This window comes from Musa acuminata, chromosome BXJ1-8, assembly GCF_036884655.1.
Source record: "Musa acuminata AAA Group cultivar baxijiao chromosome BXJ1-8, Cavendish_Baxijiao_AAA, whole genome shotgun sequence".
Taxonomy (NCBI): Eukaryota; Viridiplantae; Streptophyta; class Magnoliopsida; order Zingiberales; family Musaceae; genus Musa; species Musa acuminata.
The window spans coordinates 46,757,677-46,772,335 of record NC_088334.1 but is presented as its reverse complement, the minus strand read 5'-3'; the positions used below and the strand labels follow the sequence as shown (position 1 = coordinate 46,772,335).

The window sequence follows — 14,659 nt, the reverse complement described above, 5'->3', positions numbered from 1 at the left end:
TAACAAATAAATTAATATATTTATGAAACAGTTCCCTCAAAGAAAAATAAAAGAAAAGGACTAGATTCACGGGAAATAAAAAGCAAAGCCTCGTTAGATTCGATCAACAGATAACAATTTACTTTAGGCAAGACTCAGGTTGAAGCTTCCATATGTGATCAGATAGTTTCTTCTATTATTGCACAAAATATGCAATGGATCCAACTGGGAGATGCAGCATAAGACCTGAAAATTAATATACAATTCACTAAGATTTTCTGGACTAATATGGTTATTAAAAAAAGGCAACTGTCAGACAATATCGAATAAAGAAAAGGACAGCAGCCTCCATGATAGTGTTTAGCAGCACTTACTGAGCAACTTTCAGTTGTGGACCGACACCCTTGCACTGCATGATATCTCCCTCTCTATCACTCTATCTGCACATCTCCAATGGAACAAATTCTTAAAAGCCTATGGTGTGAATGACAAAAGAAAAATGGAGTTGAATCAGTGAATAAAATTCAAATGCAAATAGAGAACAATATAAATGTCATATAATATGTCTGATGAAAGAGAGTCATGAATTGGAATGCTCTGAGTGCAGTCTCTGCATTTTCCACCTTGTCTCTGGCAGTGCTTGACCTTTGTGACCAAGGCAGAATCTGATGGGTCCATCCATAGTCTACAGGCTCTGTAACCAACATAATTACTAGTAGCAAGTAACAAGAATATTCAAAAGGAGGTACAAAGTATCTGAAAGACTTTGTTGCCAAGAAATGCTCTCTACCTGATCAATAGACAATAATGTGAGTGACCTACCCGAAATGAGTTCCATGAGGGGTTTCCATCATTTATGCTTTATCTTTTACAAATCAAGCCAATTTGCGTATCATAGTGAATCTATGAGGGCCATACTTGATCAAATCCATGTGGATTTGTCAGAGATGCCTGCTGTGGAAAGCAATAATGATAGGAACTGGGAGGGCAACATGATTTGGCTTTAATGCAATCTCTCTGACTTAATCATCATGCTGGATTGGGCCATGGACAGGGAATTTAGATCCTGTAAGTGCTGTAAAAACTTAAATTAAATTAACTTTTGCCTTGATGCAGGCAGACCCAAAATGCAACCTGAAATTGACTTAATCTAACTCAAATACACCTATACATCCTTGGTAACAGTTATCATACCTTACCTATATAATTCAGGATGATACATGCTATTCATCAGTTATTTATTAATCCAACCCAAACAAAGATAGATAAACTAGAATTGGCTTGTATGGCAGTAGAAAGAAGAAAAATACAAATCAGGGGTCAACTTGGATTAACTTAGGAATGGTGTTATACAAACTGGATGATTTGGCTTTCAATAAAACGGAACATCCTCAAATGAATCACATGCAAAATGGACCAACAATTCCTGAGCTTTATTGTTGGCCTCTAATTCACACACAAATATATCAAACACATGCATGAAACCACAGGGATTTGAGATATCAACTTTGAGAACCAAACTTCACCAACTAAACAGGAGGCTGAGATATAAGCATTGAACACATGGGATTCTGCAAAATAATACGCATAGAAAGTTAGGATGAAAAATACAGCTCCTGGCATGTGGCATAAAAAATAAGCTGTCTGGAGATGAAGACGTCGAGTGCAAAAAGACACATGGAAACTACTAATAAAGATAATTAAATGTTAAACCAAATGAATGATAGTGTAGATGTTGGTTGCAGAGCATAATTACAATCATCAAGCTTAGAGAACATTGAACAGAATACTCACTTTTGTTTTCTGTGAAACCTTTTCGATGACCATCCTGCACAGCTGCTTTATCTTAGTTTAGTGGGAATCCTATCGTTTTCATTCCCATGTAACCTGATTGAAAAATGTCTCATGGCTTGGTATTGATTGATATTCCATGCCATAAACTATTAGACATTTTCAATCTCAAGTTACATTTGGCACACCAATTGAGATTCGTATCATAATAAATGAATCAGGAGATTGTCTGCCCGTGAACAAAAAGGTTATAGTTCTAAGACAAAACAAATGATAAGGGCTTTCTTTGTTAGGGTTGGCAATCAGTGGGGTAGAAGTGGTACAATAAGGATATCGATCATGCTGCTCTGGCAGCGCTGTATGCAGGAGGATGCAATCCTATGTAAGTTCTCATCTAAGCACTGCCATCCAACCAAACAAGATGAGAAGACAGTGATCGATAGAATGTTAGATCAAACAGTGGATATGCAGAGTGTGTGCCATACTTCAGTATGTAGGCAATTGAAAGAAATATTGAAAATGAAGAAAATGGAAGAACTTGAGAACATAATGCCGCTAAAGAGTTTCTTCACATAGTGCAAGATTTTCTATAAGAGTTTCTTCTATCATAATCTCCAATTTATTTAATACAAAATTAAAAGAACAAAAATATTATCTGAATTAAAATTTATCAGAGGGCTCTATTACAACATGACTGACATATTTAATTTGAAAAAGAGACTGTAAATCTGAATATATAATAAAAAAATTTCTGATGAACGGTAAAATGGTTCAGAAGAAGTGGCAGAAGATTTGCCTTAAGAGAGGACTATTTATTGAAAATGGTGTACTATGACACAGGATGCAATATGACACGGGACACAAAATAAATACATTGTTTTATGATGTAATGCAGTGCCTACTCTGCCCAGTATCTCACTTGCATCTAAATGACACCACCATGAGATCACTTTCTCTTGATCTTATATTCGAACTATGGCTAATGGATTTTTCTTAATTGTTATATTTGAAAAAAAACACAAATATTATCTTATGCATCTACAATTCGATGATTACCATGAACTGAAACACACATCAAATAAAGTGCTGAAATTTTCAAAGCGTCTTGCTAATATTCAGCACTTTAATGAATGTATTCTAATAAAAATTTCCTCCCAGCTAATCATTATAACAAATGCTGAATTGAACAACCCATCCTATGGAATCAAAATTCTTAATTTAAGAAATTCAGACACAAAATATATGTAATGAGATTGCAGAAAGCTAAGAAGAGAATAGATAAAAGTTGAAGTAAACAACAAGTTGTCCTCAAATATGTTGTATAACTCACGAATAAATCAAAGGGTTGTGGGGTGCACCACCTACTAAAGAAAATGAATGATGAATGGTATTTTGTGGAGGAAAAGAAAAACTATTGCCTTGATTATTATTCCATGGGTTCTCCATTTCTATATGTAACATGGTCAGTCATGAGTGAACCAATATAAATGTTTACTGAGACAAATCCTGAAAGCTAACATGCCAATTGAATGCAATAGACAAAATGACAAACTACTGAACAAAGAGTACAATACATGACATAGCATATGCATAGCAAAGAAGCAAGCTAAACACATGAATCCATGTACACTAGCAATGTACAAACAAATATATGCACCGTACAAAAGCACAAATACACAACAAACCATGCACTTCTAGCAGTGTACAAAATGACACTAGCAGGAAATACCGGAAGATTACATAAGGCATCTTCAAAGCAAGTACCACTGCCAGAGAAATGAACATACAATAATATACATCCCAGTATAAACTTGATTAGTAGTTAGTGGAACACAAATTTCCAGAAACATACAGCAAATAGAATTTTTGGCAATAAGTTGAGCACAATAGAAAAGTTATAAAATCTGCTAACATATAAGAGTCCTCCAGTTGACATCTAACAGTACAAACTTGATTGGGAATTACTGGAACACAAATTTCCAGAAACATCAGCAAATAAAATTTTTGGAAATAAGTTGAGTTACAATAGAAAAGTTATAAAATCTGAAGACATATAAGAGTCCTCCATTTGACATCTAACATTCAAGGATTACAGAAAATGTCATGCAAATAACCAAGGATGAAAAGTGTCCTAAATGAGAATAATGCAAGGTAAAAAAAATAAAAATAGAAAACAAGAAAATTTTGTGCTCAGAATTCTCAATGAATGGAAATTAAAATTAAGCTAGTCTCTTACCATCTCTGTCACCATGAAAGAAATATTGTATGTCTAGTCTCTAGTTAATTCATGAACACAACAATACTTGAAAAAAAAAACAAGTGACAAAACAAAATGAGTGAAATATCAAGTATCTCATCCATCAGCGACATTTAGCAAAGGAATTATACAAGAATTCAGTAAAATTGGTTGAACATTCTCACTTGCACTCTACTCCTGCTTTGGCAGCTCGACGAGGCTTGCTCTTCCGCTGGCTCCCATTATACCGGAAACAACTAGATCTAGTTGAATCACCATTTTTGGATTTCAACCCAGAACCATTTTCCTCCATGACCATGTCAGATTTCTGTTTTGCTTTTGAATATCTCCTCTTCTTCCCATATGCCACTGTTAAGCCTTCAAGCTTTTTGTTTGGTGCATCAAGCTTCACAACATCATCTCCTTCTTCAGTCTTTTCAGTAACGTCTTCCTCAATGTCATCCTTCAAAGGCTCGTGAGGCCTTCCTCTCCTCTTATATGCAGGGAGCATCTCTTCATTGCCACTCCCTGGATCCTCACTAGAAGTGACCACAGCCAAATTTCCTCCCCTTTCCTCTGCCTCTACCCATCAGCCCCAAACCGGCAACTGAAATTACTCAGGCAATCATTTGCACTGTAAAGAGAAACAAAAAAGAAGTCAGACTAAGGGACAGTCAGCTTAAGTCATCACAGTTTTATATTTATCTATTATTTGCAATGGTGTTATGCTACAACATCCAGCAAGAAAAACAAATGGAATATTGAACTAAGGTTGAGGAAAGTGACTAATACAAGGTCTTGCTAAAAAATATTCAGATCAAGCATTGAAATATCATCTGAAGCTTCAAAATGGTATAATGTAAAACACTAACACGTAATAGCCAAAAAAATGAAAAAAATAAAATCAAAGATCTGATGTATGAAGCAACCTTAGAGGAACTAAAGATTGACCTCAAAAGTTTCAAGATAAAGAATAGAAATAGTCAAAAAAAGGGAAATTCTATCCATGGTTATCAGAAAAGAAAGTAAACAAAGCATTACAAATGGTTGAAAGATATCGAAGAATCAAGGAAAAAGAAACATTTCTCTTTTGGGAAGACAAATCCTTGGCAACTTCACCAAAATTTACATCTGAAAATAAGAACACACTTCCTAACGAACCCTACCAAGAAGCACTTCTATGATATATGGAAGATAAAAAAGAAAGAAAAGGGGGGGAAAAGGAACTTTCAACAATGAAGCATGGCATATCCTTTTAAAGGTTCTGGTGATCATTAACTGAAAAGATCCTGTCTAACATCAAATACAAGTAGAAAAAACACACAGTAATTAGAATACAAATCCCTGAAAGAGAAACAAAAATGACATTTTTGGTGTGAAGAAATCTTGAAACTAACCTTGTACAAACATCAGGTCTTGACCACTAACCTCTGGCATCTGATGAGTGAACAAGAAGTGGAGGAAGGAGGCATCAAAAAGATCGGATTTTGGTGGTTCTGCCCAACACAAACTCGAAGATTTACTTGTCAAAGAATGATTCCTTAGAAAACAGAACGAGAAGTCAAATTCGACGGAAAAGGGAATGTGATTTGAAAGAGGAGAGAGGGATCCAGAGAGACCAGAGTATTAGACCCCTGCCATGATCCAATACCCAAGCAAAGCTAATAGATGAGCAGAGACACAAGAAGACAGGGAGAAGAGAAGAGAATACGAGACCATAGATGAGATGAGATACTTCCTTGTATAGATTGCCAATAACTATAACTATATATATATATATATATATATATAAAAGACCATAGCCTATAATAGTTTTCCATTTGAAAGTAATATAAAATATATATTTTTCTATCAAAATAGAGAATATATATAAGGTGTTTGATGTCTCATGATTTCCTATGTGGACATCAGTCCAAAAATAAACAATCTTTTATATAATAATCGAGATTATATATTTTTTTAATATTTTAATTTATTCATCTTTAGACTAACTTAAATGTGGATAGGAACGAATCGAAAGATCTATTAGACTTTGCTCTGCGAGACAGTTCTAAAGATATACATGCCCGAATCATATTGAACTGACTAAAATATCATCATATATATATATATATATATATATATATATATATATATAACCAAAATGGATTTGAAAGAAAGCGAGTCTTCTCTTCCGAAGTAAAGATTGAAAAAGGTGTGTTGACTGAACCCTTTTAAGTTACTTATACATATTTAAACAAGGTTAAAAGTAAATTTTGTAGTCCAGCGTTGGAAAAATTTAAAATCGAGAAATGATATCAAGAAAGAAAAAGAAAAAGAAAAAGAGCTTGTGTCCTAACAACATCTGAAACGGTTAAATTAACGTCCAAACGATACGTTACAGGCATCCGCTTGGTTATCCGTGCCAACGCCACAGTCACAGGACCCACTTCACATCCGCCGTCGCTTCCTCGAAGCTGACGCCGGAGCCTTGGAAGGCGCTGCAATCTCTGCCTCCTCCCTCGCCCTCTTTGGTGGCCTCCCCACGCCCCGCTTCGCCGAGCCACCGCTCGTCTCGGCCACCTTCTTCCCCGAACCACCGCTGCCACCTCCTCCAGTACTCGCCTGACGGGAGCCCTGCTCCTTTCGAGCGCCACCTTTTGCCTCTTTCTTCTGCTCCGTACCTCTTCCGCTTCCGCCGCCGCCGCCGCTGACTCCTCCCGACGATCTCTTCGGCATTTCCTCGACCGCTCCTTTCGGATTCCGCTTCATACGTTTCAAGAAGCCCGTGGAGCCTTGCTTTTTCGCTGTAGAAGCTGCACAAGTGGCAGCACCACCGCCCGTGTTCTTGTCTGGCTTCGCCGCCTCCCCGACGGCCGCCACATTCTCCACCGGTTTGGACTTGAGGCACGGAGAGGGAGCAACGTTGGACCTTTTCGCTGCCGGGCTTCCTTCCCCGTTACCGCCCCGGACCTTGCTGGTCCGCCAGCCTCTGGTTCTCCCAGAACGAACGGACCTTTCCTTGGTAGTCTTCTTCGGGAGGCTCTTCTCCTCGTTGTCCGACTCAATTCTCGCAGGATCAGATTTCTCTTCCTTCTCCACTGCCGCCACAGCTGGCTTGTTCGACGTGGAGCTGCGCTTGCGGCAGGCAATTAGCAGCGGCGAGGAGTTCGGTTTATCAACTAGGCCACTGGAGAGGTCCGGTTCGGTCTCGGATTTCGAGGCGGTTGGTTTGGGCTCAGGAGGGGGAGGGGGAGGCTGCGGCGTGGGTTCCGTCGGCGTCAGAACAGTGGTAGCCATTTCCTTGGTCACGAGCCGTCGAAGATGAACGGCGGCGGCGAACTCGGGGGAGTCTTTGGGGTAGAAGACGGTGGTGTTACCACAGAGCAACAGCAGATCCCAGAAGAACTCCGAAGTCGCGTAAGAGCGCCCGGGCTCTACAGCGTCCAGCTTGGCTCGCACCATCTCCAGGTCCACGTGTTGCCGTACGATGCTTCGGTATCTCACGCTTTCCTACGCATAGAAACAACTGGTCAGACAAAAAAGAGTAAATAATTCTTTTAAAAAAGCCGAGTTACTTTATATGGTCTAAGACGCCAATGAAGAATACTAACGTTAATAATTGCTTATCTAGAAGACAATCTTGAAACGACAGACTTGACGTGGCAGTTACAACTGACAGGTCATTTGCTACGTCCAACGTGCGACGTCGACAAATAAATAAAGTTATCTACCCAATCTGTAATCTGGTAAGCAACACAATTATAACCAAAGTTCAAACAGCTCAAAGTAAAATTAACAGAAAATTAGCTAATATAGAAGTTGCTATTCTTCAGACTGTCAACTAAATATCGAAGCGAAAAGTCTCGAATTAATAGTCACATAGTTTATTAATTTATCGATTTCGGGGTGTCCGAAAAGAACTATTAATTGTATATTTTTAACTATATATATTAATTGTCACTTTATATTACTTTTTATATCTCGTGCAGCCGTTTCCGAGAAACGAATAAACTGCGTGTCTTTATCACCACAAGATGACAAGACTGTTTCGCAGGGAAAACGATGAAAGGCTCGTCGGGGGCTTGCCACCGTTGGATCTACGACTCACGGATACAATTACTCTTGCCTTTTCGGGTTCACTTTTGCACTCCATTCCGTCGATCCGACGGTGGAGAGGCGAACTTATACACGTTTTCCAACGAGTCGAGCATATCACATCCAACGGTCAAAAAAGCCCCACCGTAGCCACGCACGAGTTTCTACGAGACCTATCATTTTGGTTCCGAGCACAAGTCGATCAGAATTTTAAGGATGATGTCGATGAGATACATGAAAAAAACGCGAGATATGCAAATTGGGAAGAATAGGAAACCTGGCTCTCGAGCCGCCGCTCGAAGACGGACCCGTATTTGTGCGACCGGATGATCTCGAGGAGGGAAACCAACGGCTGTGATGCCGCGGCCACCACCCCGCTCATGATCGACGCCTCCTCCGCCTCCGGCTCCTCGACCCCGCCGCCACCGATAATCGCCGTGCCCCGCCGCCGCGAGAGGCTTACCGAGCTCTGCACGTCGCTGCTCTCCTTCTCCCCCTCCTCGAATTCCTTCGACTCGGCGATCGACTCGCCCATCGCTTGCGTCCGGGCCGCCGGGCTCCCCGTGCTGCTGTCGTACGAACCCTCCGCCGCCTTTTCGTCACCGCCGGTGGATGGCTCGGCCGCGTCGCTACCGCCTCCGGCAAACGCTGCCTCTTCCTCAGGCTCCCTGCAGTCCTCGCCGGCTTTCTGCTTCGGGTCGGTGGAGTTGGACTGCTCGCACGAGGGGCCGGAGTCCCCGCCGGAGGAGATCCGGTTTCCGGAGAGGCTCTCCGGCGTGGATCCCGGCGCACCGCCCCCCTTCTTTGCATCCACAACCGGCTTCCCATCGCCGGACTCCGCATCCCGTGCGCTCCGCTCCCGCTCATCTTGTAGCCTTTTCACCTTCAGTTGCAAAGATCTAAAAAATATAATTTAAAAAAAATACTAAATATATTCACGATCCAGCAATCGGGACCGTCTGATCTTTATTCAAGGGCAAAAAAGGAGGTAAAGAAACCTAGCCAAACAAAATACGACGCTTATATAGATATAGATGATATTAACGATTAATTACCCGATCGATAGATCGTAACGTTGGACTTCGCGGCGGAGCTCCGCGACACGGAGCCTCCGGAGCTCCTCGAGCCATGGGACGTCGGCCGGCGGATGGGGATCGTCCTCGCCGCCGTCATCGTCGCCGCTGCCGTTGACGGCGCCGGCGCTGAAGCGGCGCTGGAGGTCACGGTATCGCTGGCGGCAGCCGTGGGGGGTGATGAGGTGAGAGGCGGGGGTGCGGGACTGGATTTCGATGGCGACGAAGTCCCAGCGCCGGGTGCCATGGCGGTTGACGGCGCAGGCAAGGAGGAGCTCCTCCCACGTCCCCCAGATCTCCCTCTCCTCCAGGTCAGAAGATCTCGCCATACCCCCCTCCTCCTCAACCCCGCTCGCTACGCCGCTGCCATCGCGGTTGCCTAGGGTTTCACCCTCCGTTTGGTATTTGGTCCTCCTCCGTTTAGGTGCCTTTTTAATTTCCTTTTTCTTTTTCTTACGCTTTGCCCCCTTTCTTTTGTTTTATTCTTCTCTCATGGGTGAACCGTAATGCGATGGATCGATTCGGAACACTTTTATAGTGAGTGCTTTGCGAAGTGACAATGCTACCCCGTGACTTTGTCGAACTAGCGCTATCCACGAATTAAAATAGTTTTGTGAGCTCCGATCGTTCGATCCTTGGATTCGTCTTTCTGGCCGTTGATCGTGGATATCTACTTTTCTCCCATCAGATCACCTGACCTTTGTCGACCATGAAATCTCCGTGCCCACCAATACCCACCCAGCAACAATGACGCGTGTTTTCACCGATATATCTATTGCATACCCAACACGTTCAGGACCCACACGACGTGTGGTCCTGTACCCACTAAGAATAATTGGGCCTGGCCGGTTACCATCGATGTCGAGCCCGATTGCGGATTAGGAACAAAAAATGTTCTCGCCCGTCTTCCATGAATTTATTAGGGAATACATGCTGAAAATTAAGCAATCGCATATGATGGTCGGCATATTGTCCAGTGGACGATCTAACCCCGTAGTTGTCGCCAAACCAAAGTACTCTTTTACTTCTCCACCATTCGTACCAACCTCAGCATAAAACAAATGGACTACCATTTAATATAAACGACAAGTCTTTACGAGAAGATGTCGACACCTTGTTCTTTATTCCCAGTCTCCCGTATTCGTTTCATTTGATGCAATCCTGCCGGGAATCAGACCACACGATCTTACGGTCGACAAACTAAAGACTTACAAGCACGTACGATGCCGGTACACAAAGGCATCATCTATTTGGCTCTATGCGATAAATCTACAGGTTTAACTCGGTCAGAAGCCGGGGCCCGTGGTGGAGCCACGACCACCAGCATGGGGGTGGCCGCCGGATGCCACCGGAGTTTGGCCAGCCGGGTGGCCAGCCACACCGCCGCCTGCAGCTCCACCAGCCCTCACATCCTCCCTTTCTGCCGCGTGCCGCTCTTTCGCTGCCTCCTTCTCAGCCTCCGCCTCGTACTTCCTCTCCTCCTTCCGCCGCCCCGCCTCCGCCTTCTCTGCGTGAGGATACTCCTGGTGCGGTGTTTATTAGCTATATCAGATTAGGGCTTCTAAAACGGACTAATTATATTTTTTTATTATTAGTTATTTTTAATATTTTAATCTTTATATTTTTAAAAATTAAGATCTTTATATTTAAAAAAAGAAAATTATTTAATTTTATTTTTTTCTCAAATACTGCAAATGCTATTAAATAAAAAAATACTAAATTAAAATTAAAAAATAATTTCATAATATTATTTTTTATCAATATTAATTTCACCTTATGTAACTTATGTGGAAGCAATAGTCAAGAAAAATTTATTAAGGAACAAAAAATGTTCTTACCCATCTTCCATGAATTTATTGTTCTTAACCATCTTCTATGAATTTATTAGGGAATTCTCGCTACGGTGACCACACTATGATGATGGGATGACTTCTCGGAAGCCCAAACCCTAGCGTTTTGTTGCAGATAGAAGATGGGGGTTGTCGCGACAATGCGAGGATGGGATGGAATCCTCACAACTCGCTCGTCGTGTGATCTTCGAACGTTAAAGTTGATCCCCGATCAGAACCGTAGCTCACGCACATGAAAAGAAATGTCACAATATGTGATTTCTTGAGGGAAAAGTCATGAATAAAAAAAGTTCTCAATTTCATTAAAATACCAACAAATTCAAACATCAAATTTGTACATGAATTTATTATCCTACGAACCTTCTACTTCATTAAAATACCAGCAAATTCAAGCATCGAATTTGTGCATCGAATTTGTACATACATTTATTCATCCTACGAGTAGTGACTAGACTTTCGGTTCATCCTCTTCTGATAGTGTAAGAGGCGTCAACAGGAACATCTTGCAGGCATGGTGATGCACGCCGACTCTCAGTTCGTTCACGAACCTCTTCTCCAGTGTCGCATGCTACAGCAACCAATAATGTACAACCATGTTAACTACAACCGTCAATCGGTGACTGCAATGTGTAGGAGAAGACGGCAAAACATTTGGAGTACCTTCCAAAGATCTCTGACTTCCACAACCGTGTTTGGTGGAAGACCGATGTCATCCCATTGAGCTGTGATGGTTCTGAATTCAGGGGAACGGTTCAACAGAACGACTACAGTTCTGTATCCAGAAAGAGGTCCTGCCCAAACCTACATCCAAACTTCCATGATCTCAGGACTTGCGTGCTTCATGGGATGGCAGAATATGAGAAAAACTTGCAATGCCAATTACCAACCTCGGAATCTCCATACATTCGCACCTTCTTAGCTTGAACACCGAGAGGATCTGTTCATCAAAAAACAAACCATATGTGAAAGTCATGCTCATGAGAGCCCCATCGAACTCGTCGCATATGCCTACCTTGGTTTACAGCAATCACTTCCTCGTTGCCAAGGATAGCCAAGGTTTCCTTGGTCATGCTCCTTACATCACACCCGATAATAAGAGGAGCCTGCAAAGATGGATTGGATTGGAGTAAAGCTATCTGTAAATAGAATCTTCACCATGTAGAAAGATGATAAGTGAAAGAGATGCTACCTTGGAAGCGGCCCAGAGGCTGAAGTGCACGATGTACTCATCGTTACTCATACCACCATTTCCAACTTCGAGCATGTCTGGATCTATAGACATAAGCCGACATGTCAGATGTCTTGCACAGAAAACGATGGGATCGACTAATTATACAGTCACTTACCATTCCAGCCGCCGGGCCTTGCATGCTCAGCATAAACTTCATTCTGATCTGCCCTCGAAACCATACTGTAACATAAAAAAACAACACACATTATGCCATGCCAACCATGCCACACAGGAACATCAAGAAGAAATGAAAATGAATAACCGTACCTTTCCCATGAATCATTTATGTCGAAAGTTGTTCTCCAGCTATTCCCCAACTTGTTAGCCCAAAGAGCCGGGTGCATGTCTCCCCTAAATAAAAAAGAACAAGAGCATAGTCGATCAACAAAGAAGCAAAGGATTATTTGCTCTTCTATTCTCTAATATTCTTTTCTTTTTTTACCATTCACACAGAGAAAGGAAAATTGGTCTGCCTGTTCTCATCAGAGCTCGGGTCATCTCAGGATACCTACATCGACAGTTCTTCTTTATTTCAATAGCACATACGAAATCTCACCGAGACGAAAAAAAAAAGAAAACCTTACCGCTTCATCGGTTTCAAATCATCGTTGTTACAGTTGTCGTACTTGAGGTAATCAATGCCCTGGTACAAGAATAAGAAGAATCGACAAACTAATTAGTATCAAAGAAAGCTTCAACAATTCGACCACGCATGCTTACCCATGAAGCAAAAGTTTCAGCATCTTTCTGCTCATGACCAAGCGAACCTGGCATCGTCTGGCTACATGTTCGGTGCCTACAATACCCGACAAGTCTTATTTCAAGAACTCACAGATCGAGACAATCATGAAGAGATGATCAGAATTCATTGTTCCACTAGACTTACCCTGCATCCGAGTAAATACCAAGTTTAAGCCCCTTGCCGTGATCCGCTAGAGCTTTGATTCCTGATGAAAATGTCAACCTTTTTGGCACCATATAACCCTGGAAGCATCCATTAATGACCATAAGAGTTGATGAAACACTAAAACGAATGCCTTGAAGTATTTATGATCAATGCACTATGCATCATTTCGTAAACCAATCAATAAAAACCCATTTACAAACCGTTGAATCACGATCATGCTCAGCCCAACAATCATCTGCATGTCCATGCCATAGACAATTCATCATATTTACTCTCTCTAAATCTAACGAAAATAAAATTGTGAGTGAGGCTATGAGAGGCATACCTATGTTGACATATCGATATCCAAGTTTAGCAAGCCCGGTGGACACCAATGCATCCGCTATAACATCGAAACAGAACATCACTAACATATCATAAACCGATCTACTTATTTTTTATTAGAAAAAATAAATCAATATATTTGTACCTGATTCTCTAATTATAGTCTCGTTGATATCACAATAAAAGTGATTCCAAGTGTTCCAACTGCTCTTAAAGTACATCTTATGATCAGAAAAATTTATATAAATCTATCAAATAAGAGAAAAAAAAAAACATACCCCATGGGAGGAGTCATCCCAAGCCCATTCGCAAGCAAATTCCGACGCTCGACGACCGGTCTTGCTTCGACGCCAATCAAACATTGGCTACACAACATCACCACCGCGAACATCACCAAACCAATTTGCTTCTCCATCTTATTCCTCAATGATACTTCCGGTACTTTTTAATACCTTAAGTCTTAGAGAGCTTTATAGCCGTCAAAGACACCCTTTCCGTTAGTATTGATAGAGATTTTCTGTTAGGAAAGATATCGATAAGATTATCACGATCTCATAGATATTTTGAGAATATATTATTATAATTTTAAATTATAAAATATTATCTTGATTATATCAATAATAAAGATTAGATCTCAAAAAGATTTACGAAATTATGAAATAATTTAATAATTATTTTTATAATTATTTTTAAAATAAATTATATAATTATTATATTTTTATAATTTTAAAATTTATAATAATATATTATCATGATTCTATCAATAATAAAGAATATATTTTTTTAAATTATGAAATAATATAGATTTCAATGAGATAAGATTATCATGATCTCATATTTTAAGAATATATTATTATAATTTTAAATTACAAAATATTATCTTGATTCTATCAATAATAAAGATTATATCTCAAAATAATTTTTGAAATTATAAAATAATTTAATAAATATTTTTATAATTATTATTTGTACATATAAATTTATAATCATTATCAATAAAAATTTAATGAGTGATAATCATCGGTACCGTTAATTCATAGCGTTTTAGGGTGAGTAGTGTAATTTAAAAAATATATTTTTTATTATTGATAGAATCATGATAATATATTATTATAAATTTTATAATTTAAGATTATGATAATATAATATGAATATAATATTAAGATTATGATTATGATAAATTATATCATG

The 14,659-nt window shown here is 40.1% G+C and overlaps 2 protein-coding genes and 1 pseudogene across 4 annotated transcripts; all 3 read right to left on the bottom strand.

Annotated features, from left to right (window-relative positions):
- On the bottom strand, positions 1 to 4,596 carry LOC135588276 (uncharacterized; annotated as a pseudogene).
- LOC103996267 (uncharacterized) lies at positions 4,534 to 9,658 on the bottom strand. Of its 3 annotated transcripts, XM_065080332.1 has the most exons (4): positions 9,139 to 9,658; positions 8,361 to 8,982; positions 6,388 to 7,498; positions 4,534 to 4,640 (listed from the first exon to the last, which is right to left on the bottom strand). In XM_065080332.1, the coding sequence occupies exons 1-3, from the start codon at positions 9,483 to 9,485 to the stop codon at positions 6,437 to 6,439; spliced, it is 2,031 nt and encodes a 676-aa protein (XP_064936404.1). In that variant the 5' UTR covers positions 9,486 to 9,658; the 3' UTR covers positions 4,534 to 4,640; positions 6,388 to 6,436. The 3 variants fall into 3 exon arrangements, with proteins under 3 accessions (XP_064936404.1, XP_009415428.2, XP_009415429.2); XM_009417153.3 differs by lacking the exon at positions 4,534 to 4,640 and having other exon boundaries at positions 6,186 to 7,498; XM_009417154.3 differs by lacking the exon at positions 4,534 to 4,640 and having other exon boundaries at positions 6,186 to 7,498; positions 8,361 to 8,966; positions 9,139 to 9,357.
- A 1,397-nt stretch (positions 9,659 to 11,055) lies between these two features.
- On the bottom strand, positions 11,056 to 13,888 carry LOC135588275 (alpha-galactosidase 1-like). The gene is made up of 15 exons (XM_065080331.1): positions 13,747 to 13,888; positions 13,614 to 13,672; positions 13,470 to 13,526; positions 13,345 to 13,379; positions 13,124 to 13,221; positions 12,958 to 13,033; positions 12,822 to 12,880; positions 12,680 to 12,745; positions 12,505 to 12,588; positions 12,353 to 12,417; positions 12,196 to 12,278; positions 12,019 to 12,109; positions 11,894 to 11,943; positions 11,667 to 11,807; positions 11,056 to 11,574 (listed from the first exon to the last, which is right to left on the bottom strand). Exons 1-15 carry the CDS (start codon positions 13,881 to 13,883, stop codon positions 11,455 to 11,457), a joined length of 1,221 nt encoding a protein of 406 aa, XP_064936403.1. The 5' UTR covers positions 13,884 to 13,888; the 3' UTR covers positions 11,056 to 11,454.
- Positions 13,889 to 14,659: the final 771 nt, after the last annotated feature.

Coding starts and splice junctions, on each gene's coding strand:
- LOC103996267 (XM_065080332.1), bottom strand. CDS start 9,485: ATGGCGAGATCTTCTGACCTGGAGGAGAGGGAGATCTGGGGGACGTGG. Junction 8,983..9,138: donor CGTTACGATCTATCGATCGG/GTAATTAATCGT, acceptor TATATTTTTTAG/ATCTTTGCAACTGAAGGTGA. Junction 7,499..8,360: donor AGCGGCGGCTCGAGAGCCAG/GTTTCCTATTCT, acceptor TTCTATGCGTAG/GAAAGCGTGAGATACCGAAG.
- LOC135588275 (XM_065080331.1), bottom strand. CDS start 13,883: ATGGAGAAGCAAATTGGTTTGGTGATGTTCGCGGTGGTGATGTTGTGT. Junction 13,034..13,123: donor GGTATTTACTCGGATGCAGG/GTAAGTCTAGTG, acceptor CGGGTATTGTAG/GCACCGAACATGTAGCCAGA. Junction 12,881..12,957: donor CTGAAACTTTTGCTTCATGG/GTAAGCATGCGT, acceptor TTCTTGTACCAG/GGCATTGATTACCTCAAGTA.